The 26,928-nt window shown below is 40.8% G+C and overlaps 1 protein-coding gene across 2 annotated transcripts; it reads left to right on the plus strand.

Annotated features, from left to right (window-relative positions):
- Positions 1 to 2,688: 2,688 nt before the first annotated feature.
- LOC120099287 (cancer/testis antigen 55-like) lies at positions 2,689 to 26,590 on the plus strand. 2 transcript variants are annotated; one of them, XM_063280542.1, is made up of 5 exons: positions 2,689 to 3,004; positions 4,032 to 4,216; positions 24,778 to 24,922; positions 25,572 to 25,684; positions 26,066 to 26,230. In XM_063280542.1, exons 1-5 carry the CDS (start codon positions 2,923 to 2,925, stop codon positions 26,210 to 26,212), a joined length of 672 nt encoding a protein of 223 aa, XP_063136612.1. In that variant the 5' UTR covers positions 2,689 to 2,922; the 3' UTR covers positions 26,213 to 26,230. The 2 variants fall into 2 exon arrangements, with proteins under 2 accessions (XP_063136612.1, XP_038956337.1); XM_039100409.2 differs by lacking the exon at positions 26,066 to 26,230 and adding an exon at positions 26,330 to 26,590 and having other exon boundaries at positions 2,691 to 3,004.
- Positions 26,591 to 26,928: the final 338 nt, after the last annotated feature.

The raw sequence follows: 26,928 nt of genomic DNA on the forward strand, positions 1-26,928 counted from the left end.
GTATCCAGTTAAATACAACAATTGTTGAATGTGATAAGACAAAAGATATTCCCTGGATATCTTACAATCCTACAGGACAAGCAATTGTGTAGAGATGTAACAGGATTGGAAAGGAAATGCTTACTAAACAGAAGGGGGATATAGGGTCTCCCAGAGACAGATTAAATAATGCTTGCTTTATTGACTTTAACTTTTTAAATTGTCGACGAGACAGGCAGCGGAGCTGCTGAGAAACACTGGATTTTAGAAAGGACTGCCATCCCAATTCTTTTAAGGCTGTGCTAACTTCAGAATGGAAGTCAGGAACTGTGATGCATTGGGGGAGAAGTGAAGCTTTTGTTTCAACAGAAAGTGAAAGGTGGGGATTCCTGCAAAATAATAAAGTTTTGTCTTCATGGGGGGAGTATAGTGGCTTCTGTTCTCATGCTAATTGTGTTACCCAAAAATCTATTTGCAATGTAGGCTAAAGGAAGTCTCCTGCTTGCCTTTAAAAGTTCATTGATCAAACTGCTCAGGACTACACTTGAGTCCACAAATAGCTTAGTATGAACAGAAAAAATCATTTCAATTGGCTACAAATTGTTTCTAACTGGTCAAGTATGAAGGGTTGCCTCTAACTCTCATAGACAGGCCTGTGCCAGGCAGCAAATGTTGACCATATGGGCTTCTCCAGCAGAGTAACCCTTTCTCTGGTCTCTGACCTGTGCTATGGACCTGGAGAACAAATCAAAATAAAGCAGGATGCCTTTCCTACGCAAGAGCAGATATCTGGAATCTCCAGGGGTGAAAGTTTTTTGTATCCTGTGCTTTAAAGAGGATTTGTTAGGGACTGATATCTAATTTGGGAGTTACAAGCTGTGGTTCAAGTCAGGTCCAGCTAACCATCTTGAAATAAGCCGATTCAAAGAACCAACTTAAAAGTAGAACAAAATGATTTATTTAGTGGAGCCACATTGGGAAGTGGGACAAAGATATCTAAAGGTATCCCCCCAGGTCCATTTTCAGGGCCTGGAAGAGAGATCTAAGTTTAGATACAAGTCTCAAGGTAAATGAATCTAAGAAGTCCCAGTCAAGATTTGACCCTGCATATTCTGACCTTCACTGTCTGGGCTTCAGTCTTATCCTGTGAGGTGGGCTGCCAAATCGATGGAATTTTGAAATGCCTTGCTTAAAGATGACATCTCACTTTGGATGGGACCATTTTCTTCTCTCGGCATGGGATTCCTGGGAAAATTCCCATTTTGGGGGAGTCCATTGTTTCAACAGCCTGATAGTCAGACTGAGAGACACAAGTATCCTTTCAGAATATCTTCACTTCTGCCAGGCCAGGTATAGACTTAATATTTTGTCCTCAGTCCACCTCTGGTGGTCTGCTTCTCTCCTTAAGCCATACAATCATTAATCTAAGTATATATCCCAAAAGATCTTTACTTCAACTAGGAAATAAAGCCCAATTTACATGTTGTACCCATTGAACATGAGTTCTGACATCTGTACTCAAGCACTAGAAAAAATGTTTGCTGCAAATTGTAAAACGTATCTTTATGTAAAATAGAAATGGAGGGCTGTGGATTTAGCTCAATGGTGGAGCATTTGCCTAGCAAGCAGAATGCCTTGGGTTTGGTTCCCCCCACCAAGGAAAAAAAAAGACAACATAAAATAAGAATGGTATTCCTAACATTCTCTCTCTCTCTCTCTCTCTCGCTCTCTCTCTCTCTTGCTCTCTCTCTCTATCTATCTATCTATCTATCTATCTCTCCCTCTGTTTTTGTCTCTGTCTCTCTGTTTCTTCTATGTGTCTCTCACAGTCTCTCTTTGTCTTCTACGTGTCTCTCACTCTCTGTCTTTCTCTCTCTGTGTCTTTGTCTCTGTCTCTCTCTGTCTCTCTTTGTCTTCTACGTGTCTCTCACTGTCTCTCTCTCTATTTGTCTCTCTCTCTCTTGCATACAAACACACACACTCGTACACACACACACCACACACACACACTATATAGGATTCTAAAGGTAACAATGGTTAGTGCATTTTAAAAATATTTTATATGTTATCAATCAGTCTCTCTTTTTTCCTGTTGTTTTGTTTCGTTTCCTTTTGTTTTGTTTTGTTGACTCAGGGTCTCCCTGTGAAGTTTTGACTGACTTGGAACTTGCTGTGTGTATAAGGCGAGCCCCAAATGCATAGATGCCTCTTGCCCATCTCCAGAGATATGTCATTAAGTGCATTGACGGCATGGGCCACCGTTTCCAGCTTGCATAGGTGGGTTTGTTTGGATATGTATGCACCACTTGAATTCCGGGACTGGGATAGCTGTTGGAAAAATATAACTGGTATTGTAGACAGTTGTGAGCTGCCTTGTGGGTGGTGGAACCGAACACCGCCCTCACTAAAGGCAACTAGTGGCTTAACTAGCCAGACTCCTGGTTAGTGCTTATTTCCATCAGCAGGTGTGATTTTTAATAGGCTGAACAGGTACGAAGGTTTCTGCTAAGACAACCTCACGCCCCTGTCAGGAAAATGTTGAAAAAGCCAGCGCCCTTATGAACAGAGTGCGCAAGGTTACAACCTCAAGCGGCTTTTCCAGAGACCTTCCTGTTGTTGCCATCATAATGGGTGGGCGGGACCAAATGTCTTCGCCTAGTGACCGTCAGGGCTATACCTAATAAGAAGTGACGTACAAACACCATTGTCTCTCATTGGCTGACCAGTGGGAAAAGGTTGCCTTTGAAGCAGAGGGAGCTTTATGGGAAGCTGGCGGTAGGTGAGGAGGTACCCAGACACTGGCTCTCCTAAGAGCTTCATCTTAGCGATTCACTACCATCACACAGAGGCTGGGGAACGGGGGTGTAAACTAAGTGAGACAAAGGAAGTCTGCTGAATCATCTGTAAGCCTCGGACACTGGCTGGGCTGGAGGTGATATCACCATGTTGAGCCTTCTACGGTGGATATCCACATTCTTTCACGGGAGCAACACGTCTGAAGAAATATCAGAGGAACAGCCTCAAGGTAATCTGGTAACCCACACCCCCACTCGAGGAGACTCCTCAGAAAGGCTTTCCTCCACCTTAAGGTGAGGTTGGGACACAAATAGTGTAGACGGACAGGCCGACATCCTGGGTGGCCTTTGAGCATGAGGATGTCCCTGAGTTTCCATGAGTAAGGCCAGTACTGAACTGTGTCCCAAGCTCCTTTGGATGGCAAAGCGGGAAGGTGTTTGGCAAACTCACAGAACACTTGACACAAGGCTTTGTGGGTTGTACTGTCTCTGACTTCCCTTCTGGCCCTTGAAAGATGCCTTTGTCTATCCCCCAGAGAAGGGGCGCATCGCACATTGAGAGTGAATTAGGCTTGGTTTTCATGCACACATGGTTCTAAAGCCAGGAGGCAAGTTTCTAAGGGGGACTCCATAAAGGACGGTGGCCAGTTGTCCCTGCAGAGTACTCGAGCCAGACTCTCAAACATTACTTACCCATTACCCATTATGCTTATGAAGAACAAAAGGAAATTTGACACTGTGTCCTTAGATCCGCGCATCTTTAAACCTTTCTCAGAAGCGATGTTGAAGAATCTAGGGCTCTGGCTATAGATTTGCTGCTGCTGTCGAGTGAGGCGAATGCTAGTAAGAGTGGGAGTTTAAAGGGCCTCCCTGAGCAGTAGATGAACCCAGGACTTGAACACTTAGTGAGACAGGTCACCCACAGCTCAAATAGATGCCATGGAGGTGCGATTGAGTACTCACAACCTTGGGATGCAGAGATGGCTGCTGTGTTACGGTCAGTGAAGTGATGCTTTGTGCTCATGTGTACACGGGTGGAGTACTGGTGTTACTAATGCTGTGATGCTACACTATGGCCAGAGCATCCCGGGAAGGAAAGGGTTTATTTGGCTTGTGGTACCACATCACAGTTTCTCACTGAAGGAAGTCAGAGCTGGAACTCAAACAGAGCAGGAACCTGGAGGCCGGAGCTGATGCATGTAGTGGGTGCTTGCATTTGACATGAACCAGTGTCACCTTTGTTTACCTGTGTCGTAGATAACACCAAGTTGAAGTCTATTCAGGGAGTGGTCACCTCTCTGTGCAATTACTATGGCTGGATCAATGACTCCATCCTCTTCAACGTGGAGGTAATCAGTGACAATGTGCCTCTGAAGATCGGGACCAATGTCCTTGCGCTTGTGGAACAAGATGAAGTAACTCATACCCTGAAAGCAATCAAGGTATGGCCGAATTTATCCAGAGTACCTTAACCTAAGGGGATTTTGTTATCTCTCTTGGATTAAAAGAAACACGAATGTAAATATGGGGTGAGATTAACTTCTATGGGGTTGCAGTATCTTTTTATTTCTGTTCCTAAAGATTGATTTCAGTTCTCTTTCATATTTAAATGTGTTACACAATGATAATTATTGGATTTCATATAATCCTCTTCCCTTCTGATTAAGAAGCTCTTTCTCTTCTATGAATTCAAACAGATATAATTATTGTGATAAACTTTAATATCAATATGTTATACAATATTCAAGATGTATTTAATGTACAGCAAATTTCTGGTCTAGATTTTTGGAAGACTTAGCTCTATAAACATAATCAGCTCAGATATTTGTATATCAATATCTATTCTCTGATAATTTTTGGCTATACTTTTCTAATTAATAGGCTCAGCCATAGGCTACAGAAAAGCCTTTTATCCATGTTGATAAACACCAACACATTAGAAGTAGTAGTTTTTGATCTTTTTGTCATTGTCGTTATTATAATTATAGAGAAGATATTGGCAATTTGAGAACTGAAACTGACATTTATGTATTTTGTTTTTCCAAGTTTGCTAAAAACCTGAAGTATAAAAAAGGAATTTTGCACTTTTCAATTATTCAACCAATCTTAGACTTTTTTTTGTATGTCAGCAAATACTGGTGTACATTTAATTTCTCCAAGTCTGCTTTTTTATCATTCTAGGTACATGCAAAGAATAGGGTCAGTTCCAAGGCATAGACAAAGTAGTTAAGGGACAAAGAAAGCATAAACAAAGGTCTCTGAATTACTGTATTCCGGACATTACAAAGATGATCAGGATACAAAGAGCACATTCCTCAGTTGTATTCATCTTGAGTCTTGTCCTAACCCAATGTCAAATTCTTGCCTAAGCCTACTTCTTTGTCTTTGCCCAATGTAAACATGCTTGAAGCAGTATCAAGAGTACCACAGTTATTTAATTAACTATGTATTTTGAATATATTATCAACTGTCACATTATAAGCAATGATAAGGAGGAATGGTTCCTGCAGCAAACTCATATATTTTCTATTGTTGTTGATTATCTACAAATACAGAAAAAGACGGAACAAAACTAGGTTTTGGAGATGATAGATAGGAAGGAATAACTTCACAATGTAATTTGTATAGTACCAAACTTAACAACAACCCTTCCTTATACATATCACTGGATACAATTTCATCCTACTACACATTAGGTGATCAGTCAATTTATCTCAAAAAATGACCAGTCTTCATGAATTTTTCATTAAACCTCAACATACTAGCCTGAATAACAAAATTGCAAACATATTTCCAACACTGTTAACTGGAATAATTGCTTCACATACTTTAGGCTGTCTGTTTTTTCATATGTTATAATCCTCTCCTTTGTTTTGTAAGACTCAAAGTGAGTCTGAACCACTGGGAGAAGGCACCCCCCTCCTCCAACTGAGAAACAAGAAAAGAGTTCCATGCAAATGCAAGAGGTTTATTTTCCAGCATGTTAGGGTCAACCCTCAATCAGCCCCTTAAGGCGAGTAACTAGAAGGCGACCCCAAATGGCTATAACAAGCAGTTTTTATACTTTTTTAGGGGTAGAGGTTACATCAGCAAGGTTACAGTTAAAACTTATAGGTTCTTCTATATCATATATCTCCTACATTCTATTGCAGTTTTGTTTTGCTTTGCTTTTGTTTTGTATATCTTACATCGAAAGACATGGACACCTGAATTATTGGAGCTTCAGAAATGTGAGGCACCAGATTCTGATTTGGAATATGTATTGAACAACTCTATGAACTTTAATAAATTATTCAACATATAGTGTAGAATGAGGGTTATAAAGTATTTCATTTGTAGGAAGGTTTAAGAATTAAACACAAAGAATGATCAGTTTCTTACCTGCATATAAATATTAAAATGTTCAAGATATTCTTACTATTATCTGCTTCTCATGTGGTTTTAGAAATTGGGCTAAAATAAACAGAATTAGAGAAATTCCCTAAGGCCCTCTCTTTATCCTAGTTATCCAAAGGAAATTTTTTCCAGAATTTTTTTTTTTTTGGTTCTTTTTTTTTTTTTTTTTCAGAGCTGGGGACCGACAGAATTTTTTTATATTGGAAATTTTTTATTTACATTTCAAATGTTATGCCCTTTCCCGGTTTCCTGGACATAAGCCTCCTATCTCATCCCTGTCCCCTTCTTCTATAAGGGAGTTCCCCTCCCCATTAATCCCCCTTGCCGCACCCTCCCCCCCTTTCCCCTACAAAGGGAGGTCCATCCTCGGCAGGACCAAGGGCTTCGCCTTTGATTGGTGCCCAACAAGGTCATGCTCTGCTACATCTGCAGCTAGAGCCATGGGTCAGTCCATGTATAGCCTTTGGGTAGTTGTTTAGTCCTTAAGAGCTCTGGTTGGTTGGTATTGTTATACTTATTGGCTTATAAGTCCCTTCAGCTCTTTCAATCCTTTCTCTTATTCCTCCAATGAGGATCCTATTCTCAGTTCAATGGTTTGCTGCTAGCATTCGCATCAGTATTTGACATGCTCTGACTGCGTCTCTCAGGAGACATCTATATCCCACTCCTGTCAACATGCACTTTCTTAACTTCTTCAATCTTATCTAGCATGCATATATATAAGGCCACCTTCTAATACATATGCAGCTAGAGACCTGGGTCTGTCCATGTGTAATCTTTGGGGATTGGTTTAGACCCTGGGAACTCTGCTTGGTTGCTTTGGTGTTGTTCTTATGGGATTAGAAAAATCTTCAGGCCCCTAAATCCTTTCTTTAATTCCTCCAGCAGTTCTAAGTTCCATGGATTGTTGTTAATATTTGCCTCTGTTTTTGACATGCTCTGGCTGAGCCTCTCAGGACATAGCTATATCAGGCTAATATCAGCATGCACTTCTTGGCTTCATCAACATTGTCTATATTTGGGGTATAAGTGGGCTGGATCCCCAGGTGGGACAGGCCCTGAATGTCCATTCCTTCAGTCTCTGCTCCAAACTTTGTCTCCACATCCCCTCCTATGAATATTTCTGTTCCTCCATTTAAGAAGAGCTGAAGCAGTCACACATTGGTTGTACTTCTTCTTGAGCTTCATGTGGTCTGGGGTTTGTATCTTGGTAAATTCAAACTTTTCGGCTAATATCCACTTATCAGTGAGTGCATACAATGTGTCTTCTTTTGTGATTGGGTTACCTCACTCAGGATTATATTTTCTAGTTCAATCAATTTGCCTATGAATTTCAGGGAATCATTGTTTGATTGCTGAGTAGTATTCCACTGTGTAGACATACCATTTTTCCATATCCTTTACTCTATTGAAGGACTTCTGGGTTCTTTCCAGTCTCTGGATTTTATGAATATGGCTGCTATGAACATATTGGAACATGTGACTTTGTTGTATGTTGGAGCATAATTTGGGTATATGCCTAGGAGAGGTATAGCTCTTCCTCAGGTAGTGCCATGTCCAATTTTCTGAGGAACCTCCGGACTCATTTCCAGAGTGGTTGTACCAGTTTGCAACCCAACCACCAGTGGAGGAGTATTCCTCTTTCTTCCCATCCTGGCCAGCATCTGCTGTCACCTGAGTTTTTGAACTTACCTATTCTGACTGATGTGAGGTGTAATCTCAGGATGGTTTTGATTTGCATTTCCCTGATGACTAAGGATGTTGAACATTTCTTTAGGTACTTAGCAGCCATTTAGTACTCCTCAGCTGTGAATTCTTTGTTTAACTCTGAACCCCATTTTAATAGGGTTATTTGGTTCTCTGGAGTCTAACTTCTTGAGTTCTTTGTACATTTTGATATTACTCCTCTATTGGATATAGGATCAGTGAAGAACATTTCCCAATATATTGGTTGCTATTTTGTCCTAATGAGAGTATCCTTTGTCTTACAGAAGCTTAGCAGGTTTATAATATTCCCTTTCATTGATACTTGATCTTAAAGCATAAGTCATTGGTGTTTTATTCAGGAAAATGTCCCCGGTTTCCAAGTGTTCCAGACTCTTCTCCACTTTTTTCTATTATTTTGAGTGTATCTGGTTTTATGGAAGTCCTTGGTCCACTTTGACTTGTGCTTTGTACAGGGCGATAAGAGTGGATCAATTTGCATTCTTCTACCTGCTGACCTCCATTTTAACCAGAACCATTTGTTGAAAATGCTATCTTTTTTCCATTCAATGGTTTAAGCATCTTTATCAAAGATCAATTAACCATAGTTTAGTGTATTCATTTCTGGTCTTCAATTCTATTGCACTGATCTGTATGCCTGTCTCTGTACCAATACCATACGATTTTTATCACTATTGCTGTGTAATACTACTTGAGGTCAGTGATGGTGATTCTTCCAGAAGTTCTTTTATTGTTGAGTATAGTTTTTGCTATCCTGGGTTTTTTGTTATCCCAAAGGAATTTGCAAATTGTTCTGTCTAACTCTATGAAGTACTGAGTTGGTATTTTGATGGGGATTGCATTGAATCTGCAGATTGCTTTTGGCAAAATGGCCATTTTTACTATATCAATCCTGCCAATCCATGAGCATAGGAAGGCTTCCCATCTTCTAAGATATTCCTCAGAGACTTGAATTTCTGGTCTTACAGGTTTTTCACATGCTTGTTTAGAATCATACCGAGGTATTTTATGTTATTTGGAAGTATGGTGAAGGGTGTCATTTCCAAAACTTCTTACTTAGCCTGTCTATCCTCTGAGGAGAGAAAGGCTACTGATTTGTTTAAGGTAATTTTATATCCAGTCACTTTGATGAAGTTGTTTATCAGGCTTGGTAGTTCTCTGGTGGAACTATTAGGGTCATTTACGTATACATTCATATCACATGCAAATAGTGATATTTTGACTCCTTTGTTCACATTTGTATCCATTTGACCTCCTTTTGATTTCTGATTGTTCTAGTAAGGACTTGGAGTACTATATCGAATAACTAGGGAGAGAGTGTGCAGCTTTGTCTAGTCCCTGATTTTAGTGGGATTGCTTCAATTTTCTCTCCATTTAGATTGATGTTGGCCACTGGATTGCTGTATATGTCTTTTACTGTGTTTAGGTATGGCCTTGAATTCCTGATCTTTCGTAGGCTTTTATCATGAAGCGGGTGGAATAGTTTGTCAAATGATTTCTCAGCTTCTAATGAAATGGCGATGTGGTTTTTCTTTGAGTTTGTTACATAGTGGACTACATTGATGGATTTCCATATATTGAACCATCCCTGCATCCCTGGAATGAAGCCTTTTTGATCATGTTTGATGATTGCTCTGATGTGTTCTTCGATTCGGTTTGCAAGAATTGTATTGAGTATCTTTGCGTCAGTATTCGTAAAGGAAATTGGTCAGAAGTTCATTTTCTTTGTTGGATCTTTGTGTGGTTTACATATAATTATAATTGTGGCTTCATAGAAGGAATTGGATAGTGCTCCTTCTGTTTCTATTTTGTTTTGAGAGTATTGGTATTAGATCTTCTATGAAGGTCTGATAGAATTCTGCAGTAATCCCAACTGATCCTGGCTATTTTTTGGGTGGGAGATTTTTTTTTCTTTTTTTTTTTTCGGAGCTGGGGACCGAACCCAGGGCCTTGCGCATGCTAGGCAAGCACTCTACCACTGAGCCAAATCCCCAACCCCTGGGTGGGAGATTTTTAATAACTGCTTCTATTTCTTTAGGGGTTATGGGATTTTTAGATGGTTTAGCTGGGCGTGATTTAACAGATACCTGGTATCTGTCTAGAAAATTGTCTGTTCTATCCAGATGTTCCAGTTTAGTTGTATAAAGACTTTTGTAGTAGGATCTGAAGATTTGTTGAATTTCCTCAGTTTCTGTTGTTTTCATTTCTGACTGTGTTAATTTGGATACACTCTCTGTGCCCTCTGGTTAGTCTAACTAAGTGTTTATCTGTATGCTTGATTTCCCCAAAGAACCAGTTCCTGGTTTTGTTAATTCTTTGTGTAGTGCGTTTTGTTTCTACTTTGTTGATTTCAGCCCAGATTTTGATTTTTTCCTGACCTTTACTCCTCTTGGGTGCACTTGCTTCTTTTGGTTCTAGAGCTTTTAGCTGTGCTGTTAAACTGCTTATGTATGCTCTCTCACGTTTCTTTTCAAGACACTCAGAGATATGTCTTTTCCTCTTAGCGTTGCTTTTATTGTGTCCCATAAGTTTGGGTGTGTTGTGCCTTCATTCTCATTAAATTCTAAAAAGTTTTTAATTTCCTTGTTTATTTCTTCCATAACATTGGGTAGTGCGTTGTTCAATTTCCATGTGTATGTGGGCTGTCTGTGGTTATTGTTGTTATTGAAAACCAGCCTTAGTCCTTGGTGATCTGATATAATGCATGGGAATATTTTCATCTTCTTGTATGTGTTAATGCTTTTTTTGTGACCTATTATATGGTTACTTTCGGAGAAGGCTTCATGAGGTGCTAAGAAGGTATATTCTTTTGGTTTGGGATGAAATGTTCTATAAGTATCTATTAAATCCATTCAGTTCAGAACTTCTGTTAGTTTCTCTAAGTCTCTGTTTAATTTCTGTGTCTATAACCTGTCCATTGTTGAGAGTGGGGTGTTGAAATCTCCTACTCTTATTGTATGAGGGGCAATGTGTGCTTTCAGATTTAGTAAAGTTTCGTTTATGAATGTAGGTGTCCTTGCATTTGCAGCATGAATATTTAGGATTTAGGGTCGCTCTTGGTTGATTTTACCTTTGTTGAATGGGAAGTTTTCTTCCTTAACTTTTTTGATAACTTTTGGTTGTAAATCAATTTTATTTGATATTGGAATGGCTACTCCAGGTTATTTCTTTGGACCATTTGTTTGTGAAATTGTTTTTTCATCCTTTTAATCCGATGTAGTGGCCGTCTTTGTCACTGAGGCCTGTTTACTGTATGTAACAAAATTCTGGGTCCTGTTTCAGTATCTCGTCTGTTAGTATATGTCTTTTCATTCGGTAATTGAGTCCATTAATGTTAAGAGATATTAAGGAATAGTGATTGTTGTTATCTGTTGGTTTTATTGTTAGAGGTGGAATTAAGTTTGTATGCCTCTCTCCTTTGGGATTTGTTTCAAGGAGATTATTTCCTTCCTTTTTCTTTTTTTTTTGTTTTTTTTTTTTGTTTTTGTTTTTTTTTATTTATTTATTTATTTTTTATTTATTAACTTGAGTATTTCTTATATACATTTCGAGTGTTATTCCCTTTCCCGGTTTCTGGGCAAACATCACCCTCCCCCCTCCCCTTCCTTGTGGGTGTTTCCCCCCCATTGCCACCTTCCCCCCAACAGTCTAGTTCACTGGGGGTTCAGTCTTAGCGGGACCCATGGCTTCCCCTTCCACTGGTGCTCTTACTAGGATATTCATTGCTACCTATGAGGTCAGAGTCCAAGGTCAGTCCATGTATAGTCTTTAGGTAGTGGCTTAGTCCCTGGAAGCTCTGGTTGCTTGGTATTGTTGTACATATGGGGTCTCGAGCCCCTTCAAGCTCTTCTAGTTCTTTCTCTGATTCCTTCAACGGGGGTCCTATTCTCAGTTCAGTGGTTTGCTGCTGGCATTCGCCTCTGTATTTGCTGTATTCTGGCTGTGTCTCTCAGGAGCGATCTACATCCGGCTCCTGTCGGCCTGCACTTCTTTGCTTCATCCATCTTGTCTAATTGGGTGGCTGTATATGTATGGGAACATGTGGGGCAGGCTCTGAAGGTGTTCCTTCAGTCTCTGTTTTAATCTTTGCCTCTCTACTCGCTGCCAAGGGTATTCTTGTTCCCCTTTTAAAGAAGGAGTGAAGCATTCACATTTTGATCATCTGTCTTGAGTTTCATTTGTTCTAGGCATTTAGGGTAGTTGAAGCATTTGGGCTAATAGCCACTTATCAATGAGTGCATACCATGTGTGTCTTTCTGTGATTGGGTTACCTCACTCAGGATGATATTTTCCAGTTCCATTCATTTGCCTATGAATTTCATAAAGGCATTGTTTTTGATAGCTGAGTAATATTCCATTGTGTAGATGTACCACATTTTCTGTATCCATTCCTCCGTTGAAGGGCATCTGGGTTCTTTCCAGCTTCTGGCTATTATAAATAATGCTGCGATGAACATAATGGAGCACATGTCTTTTTTATATGTTGGGGCATCTTTTGGGTATATGCCCAAGAGAGGTATAGCTGGATCCTCAGGCAGTTCAATGTCCAATTTTCTGAGGAACCTCCAGACTGATTTCCAGAATGGTTGTATCAGTCTGCAACCCCACCAACAATGGAGGAGTGTTCCTCTTTCTCCACATCCTCGCCAGCATCTGCTGTCACCTGAGTTTTTGATCTTAGCCATTCTCACTGGTGTGAAGTGAAATCTCAGGGTTGTTTTGATTTGCATTTCCCTTATGACTAAAGATGTTGAACATTTCTTTAGGTGTTTCTCAGCCATTGGGCATTCCTCAGCTGTGAATTCTTTGTTTAGCTCTGAACCCCATTTTTTAATAGGGTTATTTGTCTCCCTGCCGACTAACTTCTTGAGTTCTTTGTACATTTTGGATATAAGGCCTCTATCTGTTGTAGGGTTGGTAAAGATCTTTTCCCAATCTGTTGGTTACCATTTTGTCCTAACCACAGTGTCCTTTGCCTTACAGAAGCTTTGCAGTTTTATGAGATCCCATTTGTCGATTCTTGATCTTAGAGCATAAGCCATTGGTGTTTTGTTTAGGAAATTTTTTCCAATGACCATGTGTTCCAGATGCTTCCCTAGTTTTTCTTCTATTAGGTTGAGTGTGTCTGGTTTGATGTGGAGGTCCTTGATCCACTTGGATTTAAGCTTTGTACAGTGTGATAAGCATGGATCGATCTGCATTCTTCTACATGCTGACCTCCAGTTGAACCAGCACCATTTGCTGAAAATGCTATCTTTTTTCCATTGGATGGTTTTGGCTCCTTAGTCAAAAATCAAGTGCCCATAGGTGTGTGGGTTCATTTCTGGGTCTTCAATTCTATTCCATTGGTCTATCTGTCTGTCTCTGTACCAATACCATGCAGTTTTTATCACTATTGCTCTGTAATATTGCTTGAGTTCAGGGATAGTGATTTTTTTAATCTATATTAACTTGCATATTTCTTATTTACATTTTGGTTGTTATTCCCCTTCCCGGTTTCCAGGCCAACATCCCCCCCAACCCCTCCCCCTCACCTTCTATATGGGCTTCCCATCCCCATCCTCCCCCCATTACCACCCTACCCCAAACAATCACGTTCACTGGGGGCTCAGAATTGGTAGGACAAAGGGCTTCCCCTTTCATTGGTGATCTTAATAGTCTATTCATTGCTATCTATGAGGTTGGAGCCCAGGGTCAGTCCACGTATAGACTTTGGGCAGTGGCTTAGTCCCTGGAAGCTCTGGTTGCTTGGCATTGTTGTTCATATGGGGTCTCGAGCCCTTTCAAGCTCTTTCAGTCCTTTCTCTGATGCCTTCAACGTGGTCCCATTGTCAGTTCAGTGATTTAATGTTGGCATCTGGCTATGTATTTGCTGTATTCTGGCTGTGTCTCTCAGGAGAGATCTACATCCAGTTCCTGTCGTCCTGCACTTCTTTGCTTCATGATCTTATCTAGTTTGGTGGCTGTATATGTATGGGCCACATGTGGGGCAGGCTCTGAATGGGTGTTCCTTCTGCCTCTGTTCTAAACTTTGCCTCCCTATTCCCTGCCAATGGTATTCTTGTTCCCCTTTTAAAGAAGGAGTGAAGCATTTGCATTTTGGTCATCCTTCTTGAGTTTCATGTGTTCTGTGCATCTAGGGTAATTCAAGAATTGGGCTAATAGCCACTTATCAATGAGTGCATACCATGTGTGTTTTTCTGTGATTGGGTTACCTCACTCCGGATGATATTTTCCAGTTCCATCCATTTGCCTATGAATTTCATAAAGTCATTGTTTTTGATAGCTGAGTAATATTCCATTGTGTAGATGTACCACATTTTCTGTATCCATTCCTCTGTTGAAGGGCATCTGGGCTCTTTCCAGCTTCTGGCTGTAATAAATAAGGCTGCTATGAACATAGTGGAGCATGTGTCTTTGTTATATGTTGGGGCATCTTTTGGGTATATGCTCAAGAGAGGTATGGCTGGGTCCTCAGGTAGTTCAATGTCCAATTTTCTGAGGAATCTCCAGACTGATTTCCATAATGGTTGTACCAGTCTGCAATCCCACCAACAATGGAGGAGTGTTCCTTTTTCTCCAAATCCTCGCCAGCATTTGCTGTAACCTGAATTTTGATCTTAGCCATTCTCAGTGGTGTGAGGTGAAATCTCATGTTTGTTTTGATTTGCATTTCCCTTATGACTAAAGATGTTGAACATTTCTTTAGATCTTTCTCAGCCATTCGGCATTCTCACTTGTGAATTTTTTGTTTAGCTCTGAACCCCATTTTTAACAGGGTTATTTGTCTCCCTGTGGTCTAACTTCTTGAATTCTTTGTATATTTTGGATATAAGCCCTCTATCTGTTGTAGGATTGGTAAAGATCTTTTCCCAATCTGTTGGTTGCTGTTTTGTCCTAACCACAGTGTCCTTTGCCCTACAGAAGCTTTGCAATTTTATGAGATCCCATTTGTCGATTCTTGATCTAAAAGCATAAGCCATTGGTGTTTTGTTCAGGAAATTTTCTCCAGTGCCCACGTGTTCAAGATGCTTCCCCACTTTTTCTTCTATTAGTTTGAGTGTATCTGGTTTGATGTGGAGGTCCTTGATCCACTTGGACTTAAGCTTTGTACAGGGTGATAAGCATGGATCGATCTGCACTCTTCTACATGCTACCTCCAGTTGAACCATTTGCTGAAAATGCTTTTTTCCATTGGATGGTTTTGGCTCCTTTGTCAAAAATCAAGTGACCGTAGGTTTGTCGGTTCATTTCTGATTCTTCAATTCTATTCCACTTGTCTATCTATCTGTCTCTGTACCAATACTATGTAAGTTTTATTACTATCGCTCTGTAATATTGCTTGAGTTCAGCAATAGTGATTCCTCCAGAAGTCCTTTTATTGTTGAAGATAGTTTTATCTATCCTGGGTTTTTTCTTTTTTTTTTTTCTTTTTTTTTTTTATTAACTTGAGTATTTCTTAAATACATTTCGAGTGTTATTCCCTTTCCCGGTTTCCGGGCAAACATCCCCCTCCCCCCTCCCCTTCCTTATGGGTGTTCCCCTCCCAACCCTCCCACCATTGCCGCCCTCCCCCCATAGACTAGTTCACTGGGGGTTCAGTCTTAGCAGGACCCAGGGCTTCCCCTTCCACTGGTGCTCTTACTAGGATATTCATTGCTACCTATGGGGTCAGAGTCCAGGGTCAGTCCATGTATAGTCTTTAGGTAGTGGCTTAGTCCCTGGAAGCTCTGGTTGCTTGGCATTGTTGTATTTTTGGGGTCTCGAGCCCCTTCAAGCTCTTCCAGTTCTTTCTCTGATTCCTTCAATAGGGGACCTATTCTCAGTTCAGTGGTTTGCTGCTGGCATTCGCCTCTGTATTTGCTGTATTCTGGCTGTGTCTCTCAGGAGCGATCTACATCCGGCTCCTGTCGGTCTACACTTCTTTGCTTCATCCATCTAGTCCAGTTGGGTGGCTGTATATGTATGGGCCAAATGTGGGACAGGCTCTGAATGGGTGTTCCTTCAGTCTCTGTTTTAATCTTTGCCTCTCCCTTCCCTGCCAAGGGTATTCTTTTTCCTCATTTAAAGAAGGAGTGAAGCATTCACATTTTGATCATCCGTCTTGAGTTTCGTTTGTTCTAGGGATCTAGGGTAATTCAAGCATTTGGGCTAATAGCCACTTATCAATGAGTGCATACCATGTATGTCTTTCTGTGATTGGGTTAGTTCACTCAGGATGATATTTTCCAGTACCAACCATTTGCCTACGAATTTCATAAACTCGTTGTTTTTGATAGCTGAGTAGTATTCCATTGTGTAGATGTACCACATTTTCTGTATCCATTCCTCTGTTGAAGGGCATCTGGGTTCTTTCCATTTTCTGGCTATTATAAATAAGGCTGCGATGAACATAGTGGAGCACGTGTCTCTTTTATATGTTGAGGCATCTTTTGGGTATATGCCCAAGAGAGGTATAGCTGGATCCTCAGGCAGTTCAATGTCCAATTTTCTGAGGAACCTCCAGACTGATTTCCAGAATGGTTTTACCAGTCTGCAATCCCACCAACAATGGAGGAGAGTTCCTCTTTCTCCACAACCTCGCCAGCATCTGCTGTCACCTGAGTTTTTGATCTTAGCCAATCGCACTGGTGTGAGGTGAAATCTCAGGGTTGTTTTGATTTGCATTTCCCTTATGACTAAAGATGTTGAACATTTCTTTAGGTGTTTCTCAGCCATTCGGCATTCCTCAGCTGTGAATTCTTTGTTTAGCTCTGAACCCCATTTTTTAATAGGGTTATTTGTTTCCCTGCGGTCTAACTTCTTTAGTTCTTTGTATATTTTGGATATAAGGCCTCTATCTGTTGTAGGGTTGGTAAAGATCTTTTCCCAATCTGTTGGTTGCCGTTTTGTCCTAACCACAGTGTCCTTTGCCTTACAGAAGCTTTGCAGTTTTATGAGATCCCATTTGTCAATTCTTGATCTTAGAGCATAAGCCATTGGTGTTTTTTCAGGAAATTTTTTCCAGTGCCCATGTGTTCCAGATGCTTCCCTAGTTTTTCTTCTATTAGTTTGAGTGTGTCTGGTTTGATGTGGAGGTCCTTGATCCACTTCGACTTAAGCTTTGTACAGGGTGATAAGCATGGATCGATCTGCATTCTTCTACATGTTGCCCTCCAGTTGAACCAGCACCATTTGCTGAAAATGCTATCTTTTTTCCATTGGATGGTTTTGGCTCCTTTGTCAAAAATCAAGTGACCATAGGTGTGTGGGTTCATTTCTGGGTCTTCAATTCTATTCCATTGGTCTATCTGTCTGTCTCTGTACCAATACCATGCAGTTTTTATCACTATTGCTCTGTAATACTGCTTGAGTTCATGGATAGTGATTCCCCCTGAAGTCCTTTTATTGTTGAGGATAGCTTTAGCTATCCTGGGTTTTTTGTTATTCCAGATGAATTTGCAAATTGTTCTGTCTAACTCTTTGAAGAATTGGATTGGTATTTTGATGGGGATTGCATTGAATCTGTAGATTGCTTTTGGTAAAATGGCCATTTTTACTATATTAATCCTGCCAATCCATGAGCATGGGAGATCTTTCCATCTTCTGAGGTCTTCTTCAATTTCTTTCTTCAGTGTCTTGAAGTTCTTATTGTACAGATCTTTTACTTGCTTGGTTAAAGTCACACCGAGGTACTTTATATTATTTGGGTCTATTATGAAGGGTGTCGTTTCCCTAATTTCTTTCTCGGCTTGTTTCTCTTTTGTATAGAGGAAGGCAACTGATTTATTTGAGTTAATTTTATACCCAGCCACTTTGCTGAAGTTGTTTATCAGCTTTAGTAGTTCTCTGGTGGAACTTTTGGGATCACTTAAATATACTATCATATCATCTGCAAATAGTGATATTTTGACCTCTTCTTTTCTGATCTGTATCCCTTTGATCTCCTTTTGTTGTCTGATTGCTCTGGCTAGAACTTCAAGAACTATATTGAATAAGTAGGGAGAGAGTGGGCAGCCTTGTCTAGTCCCTGATTTTAGTGGGATTGCTTCAAGTTTCTCTCCATTTAGTTTAATGTTAGCAACTGGTTTGCTGTATATGGCTTTTACTATGTTTAGGTATGGGCCTTGAATTCCTATTCTTTCCAGGACTTTTATCATGAAGGGGTGTTGAATTTTGTCAAATGCTTTCTCAGCATCTAATGAAATGATCATGTGGTTTTGTTCTTTCAGTTTGTTTATATAATGGATCACGTTGATGGTTTTCCGTATATTAAACCATCCCTGCATGCCTGGGATGAAGCCTACTTGATCATGGTGGATGATTGTTTTGATGTGCTCTTGAATTCGGTTTGCCAGAATTTTATTGAGTATTTTTGCGTCGATATTCATAAGGGAAATTGGTCTGAAGTTCTCTTTCTTTGTTGTGTCTTTGTGTGGTTTAGGTATAAGAGTAATTGTAGATTCGTAGAAGGAATTCGGTAGGGCTCCATCTGTTTCAATTTTGTGGAATAGTTTGGATAATATTGGTATGAGGTCTTCTATGAAGGTTTGATAGAATTCTGCACTAAACCCATCTGGACCTGGGCTCTTTTTGGTTGGGAGACCTTTAATGACTGCTTCTATTTCCTTAGGAGTTATGGGGTTGTTTACCTGGTTTATCTGTTCCTGATTTAACTTTGATACCTGGTATCTGTCTAGGAAATTGTCCATTTCCTGAAGATTTTCAAATTTTGTTGAATATAGGTTTTCATAGTAAGATCTGATGATTTTTTGAATTTCCTCTGAATCTGTAGTTATGTCTCCCTTTTCATTTCTGATTTTGTTAATTTGGACGCACTCTCTGTGTCCTCTCGTTAGTCTGGCTAAGGGTTTATCTATCTTGTTGATTTTCTCAAAGAACCAACTTTTGGTCCTGTTGATTCTTTCTATGGTCCTTTTTGTTTCTACTTGGTTGATTTCAGCTCTGAGTTTGATTATTTCCTGCCTTCTACTCCTCCTGGGTGTATTTGCTTCTTTTTGTTCTAGAGCTTTTAGGTGTGCTGTCAAGCTGCTGACATATGCTCTTTCCTGTTTCTTTCTGCAGGCACTCAGCGCTATGAGTTTTCCTCTTAGCACAGCTTTCATTGTGTCCCATAAGTTTGAGTATGTTGTATCTTCATTTTCATTAAATTCTAAAAAGTTTTTAATTTCTTTCTTTATTTCTTCCTTGACCAGGTTATCATTGAGTAGAGCATTGTTCAATTTCCACGTATATGTGGGCATTCTTCCCTTATTGTTATTGAAGACCAGTTTTAGGCCGTGGTGGTCCGATAGCACGCATGGGATTATTTCTATCTTTCTGTACCTGTTGAGGCCCGTTTTTTGACCAATTATATGGTCAATTTTGGAGAAAGTACCATGAGGAGCTGAGAAGAAGGTATATCCTTTTGCTTTAGGATAGAATGTTCTATAAATATCCGTTAAGTCCATTTGGCTCATGACTTCTCTTAGTCTGTCGACATCACTGTTTAATTTCTGTTTCCATGATCTGTCCATTGATGAGAGTGGGGTGTTGAAATCTCCCACTATTATTGTGTGAGGTGCAATGTGTGTTTTGACCTTTAGTAAGGTTTCTTTTACGTATGTAGGTGCCCTTGTATTTGGGGCATAGATATTTAGGATTGAGAGTTCATCTTGGTGGATTTTTCCTTTGATGAATATGAAGTGTCCTTCCTTATCTTTTTTGATGACTTTTAGTTGGAAATTGATTTTATTTGATATTAGAATGGCTACTCCAGCTTGCTTCTTCTGACCATTTGCTTGGAAAGTTGTTTTCCAGCCTTTCACTCTGAGGTAGTGTCTGTCTTTGTCTCTGAGGTGTGTTTCCTGTAGGCAGCAGAATGCAGGGTCCTCGTTGCGTATCCAGTTTGTTAATCTATGTCTTTTTATTGGGGAGTTGAGGCCATTGATATTGAGAGATATTAAGGAATAGTGATTATTGTTTCCCTTTATATTCATATTTGGATGTGAGGTTATGTTTGTGTGCTTTCATTCTCTTTGTTTTGTTGCCGAGACGATTAGTTTCTTGCTTCTTCTAGGGTATAGCTTGCCTCCTTATGTTGGGCTTTACCATTTATTATCCTTTGTAGTGCTGGATTTGTAGAAAGATATTGTGTAAATTTGGTTTTGTCATGGAATATCTTGGTTTCTCCATCAATGTTAATTGAGAGTTTTGCTGGATACAGTAACCTGGGCTGGCATTTGTGTTCTCTTAGGGTCTGTATGACATCAGTCCAGGATCTTCTGGCCTTCATAGTTTCTGGCGAGAAGTCTGGTGTGATTCTGATAGGTCTCCCTTTATATGTTACTTGACCTTTTTCCCTTACTGCTTTTAATATTCTTTCTTTATTTTGTGCGTTTGGTGTTTTGACAATTATGTGACGGGAGGTGTTTCTTTTCTGGTCCAATCTATTTGGAGTTCTGTAGGCTTCTTGTATGCCTATGGGTATCTCTTTTTTTAGGTTAGGGAAGTTTTCTTCTATGATTTTGTTGAAGATATTTACTGGTCCTTTGAGCTGGGAGTCTTCACTCTCTTCTATACCTATTATCCTTAGGTTTGATCTTCTCATTGAGTCCTGGATTTCCTGTATGTTTTGGACCAGTAGCTTTTTCCGCTTTACATTATCTTTGACAGTTGAGTCAATGATTTCTATGGAATCTTCTGCTCCCGAGATTCTCTCTTCCATCTCTTGTATTCTGTTGGTGAAGCTTGTATCTATAGCTCCTTGTCTCTTCTTTTGGTTTTCTATATCCAGGGTTGTTTCCATGTGTTCTTTCTTGATTGCTTCTATTTCCATTTTTAATTCCTTCATCTGTTTGATTGTGTTTTCCTGGAATTCTTTCAGGGATTTTTGCCATTCCTCTCTGTAGGCTTCTACTTGTTTATTAATGATTTCCTGTGTTTCCCTAAGTGTGTTCATGTCTTTCTTGAAGTCCTCCAGCATCATGATCAAATATGATTTTGAAACTAGATCTTGCTTTTCTGGTGTGTTTGGATATTCCATGTTTGTTTTGGTGGGAGAATTGGGCTCCGATGATGGCATGCAGTCTTGGTTTCTGTTGCTTGGGTTCCTGCGCTTGCCTCTCGCCATCAGATTATCTCTAGTGTTACTTTGTTCTGCTATTTCTGACAGTGGCTAGACTGACCTATAAGCCTGTGTGTCAGGAGTGCTGTAGACCTGTTTTCCTCTCTTTCAGTCAGTTATGGGGACAGTGTGTTCTGCTTTCGGGCGTGTAGTTTTTCCTCTCTACAGGTCTTCAGCTGTTCCTGTGGGCCTGTGTCTTGAGTTCACCAGGCAGCTTTCTTGCAGCAGAAAATTTGGTCTTACCTGTGGTCCCGAGGCTCAGGTTCGCTCGTGGGGTGCTGCCCAGGGGCTCTCTGCAGCGGCAGCAACCAGGAAGACCTGTGCCGCCCCTTCCGGGAGCTTCAGTGCACCAGGGTTCCAGATGGTCTTTGGCTTTTTCCTCTGGCGTCCGAGATGTGTGTGCAGGGAGCAGTCTCTTCTGGTTTCCCAGGCTTGTCTGCCTCTCTGAAGGTTTAGCTCTCCCTCCCACGGGATTTGGGTGCAGAGAACTGTTTATCCGGTCTGTTTCTTTCAGGTTCTGGCGGTGTCTCAGGCGCAGAAGTCCTGCCGCTCCTGGGCCCTCCCCCACGGGATCCCAGAGGCCTTATACAGTTTCCTCTTGGGCCAGGGATGTGGGCAGGGGTGAGCAGTGTTGGTGGTCTCTTCCGCTCTGCAGCCTCAGGAGTGCCCACCTGACCAGGCGGTTGGGTCTCTCTCTCACCGGGTCTGGGAGCAGAGAGCTGCTGCGGGCCGGGATCCGCGGGTGTGGGACTTCCGGTAAACACAGACCGTGCCTCCTAGAGAAATTCTGCTTCCGTGTCCCAAGCTCACCAGGCAGCTTTCTTGCAGCAGAAAATTTGGTCTTACCTGTGGTCCCGAGGCTCCGGTTCGCTCGTGGGGTGCTGCCCAGGGGCTCTCTGCAGCGGCAGCAACCAGGAAGACCTGTGCCGCCCCTCTCCTTCCTTTTTCTATGGCGTAGCTCCCTCCTTTTGTTGGGATTTTGTATTTATTATGCTTTGTATGGGTGGATTCGTCAAAAGAGGACATCAGCCCAGTATCTTCAGGCTTTCACAGTCTCTGGTTAGAAGACTGGTGAAAATCTGATAGATCTGCCTTTATATTTTACTTGACATTTTGCCCTTACTGATTTTAAACTTACTGCTTTAGGTTTCTTTGAATTTACTATTTTGACTATTATGTATCTGACAGGAGGAAATACTTTAATGGTCCAATCTATCCAGAGTTCTGTAGCCTTGTTGTATGTTTATGAGGATCTCTTTCTTTAGGTTGGGGAAGTTTTCTTGTATAATTCTGTTGACCATATTTACTGGCCCTTTCGTATGGGAATCTTTGTTCTCTTCTATACCTACTATTCTTAGATGCATAGGTACTCCTGGCAACTGGCTTTCAGCTCTGGGCTCAGGCTGAAATCAGAAAGGTCCTCCCCGTGCCTGGTCCTAGGTTCCTGTGCCCAGAGAGCAAAGAAGGCATTAGGCAGGTTCTTCTTGTGTCATAAGTGTGAGAACAATAGGTCTCCCCTGAGCTCTCAGGAGTATCCTGACTTCTGAGAGTCCAGATATATCACACATGGGATTCATGTACAGATTTCCCATCATAGATCATTCTGTATTATGGGAAAATATCTTTATTATTGAAGAGGTGCATATAATCAGTTATTTTAACGAATACCACTTTTCTTGATTTTACATATAGTCTTACTATACTAGAAGCATATTCTTTCTATCTTTTGATTGTTACCCGAATTGTTAAATCAAAGTCAATTCAAAACTGGAATCGTGGTACATGTCTTTAGGAGGTAGAGGCATTTGGAATCTTTGTGAGTTCAGGGCCAGACTGGTTTACATGATAAGTTATGGTGAGCCAGGTGTACAATTCAAGGCTTTGATTGAATAAACAACCCCTGATGAATTTTGTTTTTCATATATTTCAATGTTATGCAATGAGTTAGTACTCTGTACATTACAAGTCCACAAGTAGACGGAAGCCTGGCTAGCCTGCAACCTGCAGCCGTCTTCCTAGTTCCTGGCTCCTAATTGCTGGAATTACAGGCCACATTGACAGTGTCTAGTTTCATTCCTATGATTTGAGGATTTTATACACATATTGGCACAAGAACATTTGACCTAAGTGTGCATGCACATTGCTTTCCAAATGTCTGCGAGTGGTGCTATACTCTGAAATGAATCCTCCACTCTACTTCATTTGGTTTTCAGGCATTAACAGTATCTTAGGGCCTTTCTTAGTCTTGGAATATGTCTGTGTGGTTTGCCACGATTGTTAGTGGTATCTCTGTGTTGAACAATGAGAGCTGGGAGAATCTAAGTCTGCCACGGGAACTGAGAAATTCCTTAGGGTACCGTATGTCTATGGATTAGTGGAGGGTCAGAATGAAGAATGGTCAAAGTCTGTGATGCTCATCTGGCAGCAGAGTGACAGAATTAGTGAGTGGTCAGATAGGTTCTAAGCTCTTCACCACTCAGTGCAAGTGATCCTATGAAAAGCACCATCCCATGAGTACTCTTAAGTAGCCATACATAGCGTGAGAGGTGGGAACGGCAATTGTTTAGATGTTGAAAACAGCCGTTGACATTAGTAGCTTAAGCTTCCTCAATGATCATAGAACATCAGCTCTCATCATTCTTCCCCTCTATACTTGATGAGTGCATCCAAACTAAATATCGAACAATGAGGAATGCAGCTCACTAATTAACATGTGTGTACCAACTCTGATTCCAGATGTCTCTCTCTGCTGTCCTTTTGTGAGTCTTCATGCACTATTTTAATAGCATGCACAATGTTCAGTTTCCATTTTCAAATGGAGACTCAGTCACTGTTTCTGGATAATGTAATTGTCCAGGATGGTTTGTGGGAGATGCTTTTCTGCTTTGTGCTCAAGTGAATATACTACTTTCGTGTAAAGAATGTTCTTCTGCTTGATGAAGAAAGATTCAAAGGTATACTACTTCCTCTAACGTTCGTTATCTCTGATAATTCAGAAGAATAGTATTCCCTCAGACCGTGGGGCCTGCATTGCATGACTTGTCGTTGGAAAATCTTCTGATGGTGGTTGCTTCTCCCACTTCATGATAAATTCCTGCTCCCAGATCCTGATAGGGAAAAGCATGTTTTCCTTTTTTCTCCAATACTGTGCTGCTCATTCTTGTCTCTGTTGATTTAATTCTGGTCACTTCCATCTCACAGGCAACACAGTTTTGTTCCTTCACATGCACAGTAAAGCTACCCCAGGTTTTCCCTCTCACTGCGACTCACTCTGTTTCCTTCTCTATAAATGTGCAAAATTTTTCCCTAGTATATTACAGCCATGATTGCAAATTGTGTATAAGTATACTTTTCAATGTATTTTGCAGTTTTGAATTTTGAGTCCTTGGGTAGTAAAAGCACTGTATTCTAAAGTCAGAAGCTAAGTTTGTGGGTGCATTAAACATAGGTATGGAACACCCTATTGAAAGACAGTTAGAAATCCAGGAAGCAAGCACAGACATGACTTCTGTCCGCATCTCATTCCATAATATATTTTCAACAAGAAACGTTAGGTTGGAGAACAGTTGTGTAAGCAAATTCTGCAGCAGGAGGACTGTTTCTGGCATGCATAATAAAACCCATTTTCTCTGACAGGGGACTATGTCCTCAAAGTATCCCTACAAATGTCTTAGGTACTCACTATGATAATGTTGCTTTGATGGGGAATCCTTGGTATGGCTACAATCTCCGGCATGATATTTTTAGTTCACCTGCATTTACTGTCTCCTCTTATAGGTGAAAGTTATGAATGATCTTCCCGAAGGCAGTGAGCCATCAAAACTTGGCAGAAGGCTTTGTATTAGATGTGTCACCTCTGTAACTGAAGAAGACGTGTATATCAGCGAGGATGTGTCTTTCCCATTATACCTCTTTTCTGGCGGTAGGACTTATAGCTTTAGAAACATAGAGCAAGAAATACAAGTATCGGCTTGGGTTAAAAGCTCTTGAGAGTGTGGGAAGCATCCTTGAAGTTGAAAGTAATGTATAATACAGGGGGAAAGGACAGTATTTTAAATACCACCTAGAGATCCTGTCCCCTGTGACAACCGTCATCACAGGTCCACATGGATTTCCTGACTCAGTTGATTTCATTGGCTGCATCATTTTTTAACTTTGGTTTATCACATAGTGTTTCAAAAGTATGGGAAACGCATATGTATTGAGAATTGTGTACGAGAGTAGGAAACCCATCCATTATGAGATTCTCATCTTTGTTCCCCTGCCTTGGGTTACATTTAAAATCTATTAAATGATGGCATTATATAAGTATAAGTGATTTATCTTGAAAATACTTTTATCATACATGTCTCTCTTAATGCCTGATGAATAATACATCATTGTAAATGAACCAGTGTTTAAAGGGCTTTCTGCTTCCCTTCCTGTAGGAAGATGTTTAGAGTATCTTAGTATTTGAGGAATTTCTTTAAATTCAGGTAATGTGGGTCAGCACATGGCAGTGAGGAAGAGCCTAGAAAATGTGATATGACTGTATTACTATTTAACAATTCTCCCTTTCTTGGCTGATTTAGCATTCAAACCTTTCAAAGGAGACTTGGTACTGGTTGAGTATTCCATGAATGCAGGCACTTCAAACATCAATATCCACTCTGTGAGCCCCCTCAACTCTCAGGATATAGATGAGGTAATTGTCCTCCATGTTGTCTTGTCATGAGTAGGCAGCTTCCTCTCCTTCTTACTGATCCCTTCCTTGCCCCGGATTATGTTTTGTATGTTTGGCAGTAAATCTTCTGCAGAGTGGACACTATTGTCCACTGATTGAAAAGTAAATATGGAGAGGATAATGTAGAAGGTGTGTGTGAGTCTGTGTGTGTGTGTGTAGTTGTGTGTGTGTCTTCAGTGTGTGTATCTGTGTTTGTGTATGTGTGTTCGTCAGTGTGTATGTGTTTCTTTTCTTGTGTGTCTTTGCGTCTATGTGCCTGTGTGTTTGTGTGCACGCGTGCTTAAGTGCTCAATCCATAAGGTGTGTGCTTTCCTTGATGTTATGCTGTTCTGTGGACAACAGTTAGAGATCATCTTGGCTGTGAAGACATCGTGGGGAAATGTGGAGTGCATTGGGTTTGAGGTGTTCAGCCGGCTGATGAAGGCAGTGAGATCATTCATTGTAGGACAGCCTGAGAATGAGTTGAAAAGTCAGGAAGGTAGAGCATGAGGTCATGATGGGGTGAGGGGCCTGCTGATTGGAACTGGGTGTCTGGGGGTGTGCAGGACCATCTGTGGTGGATTATATGCTTCCCCAGACTCATAGCCATCTTTCTCAACATTGCAGGTCTATATTTCTAGCATTGATGGAAGAAATGGCATGGTGGAAGCCAGAGTCTTTTTCACCCTCGACTCTCTCCAGATACCTTCCGGGTATACACCTGGATTATACGACATTGTAGATGTCGTCGCTGTTGACAGTATCCAGCAACACTGTTCACTGAGGGCAGTATCAGTGACCCCAGTACAAGTGGAGATTTAACCAGACCTACAATTCGCTTTCTGGCTTATGCCTAAGGTTCTGGTTTAGTAAAAAAAATTAAGTAAAGATCTCTGAACTATGACTCTTTCTTTGAAAACCCTGGTAATTTTATTGGCAATGGGACTCTCTTCAGGAAGGTAGCTTGTCAATTCAAAAACATACCGTGTTGAATCATGCTTTAGGAAAGAAACAGCCCTGCCCTCAGGTACATGCATCATTCTCCATAAAGTGGAGGAGATTTTCTGCTGCCCATGGCCTTGTGGGCCTCTAAGCCTCATGAAGAGGCAAAGCATGGTGCTCAAGATCCCAAGAGTGTGGCCAGGTAGGATTTAACATTGTAGCTTGCCTTCCATTTGAATGTCTTTGATCCTTTCCAAAGCTAATTTGTCTATAAAAATTTTCAT

The sequence above is a fragment of the Rattus norvegicus genome, chromosome X, assembly GCF_036323735.1.
Source record: "Rattus norvegicus strain BN/NHsdMcwi chromosome X, GRCr8, whole genome shotgun sequence".
In the NCBI taxonomy this organism is placed as follows: Eukaryota; Metazoa; Chordata; class Mammalia; order Rodentia; family Muridae; genus Rattus; species Rattus norvegicus.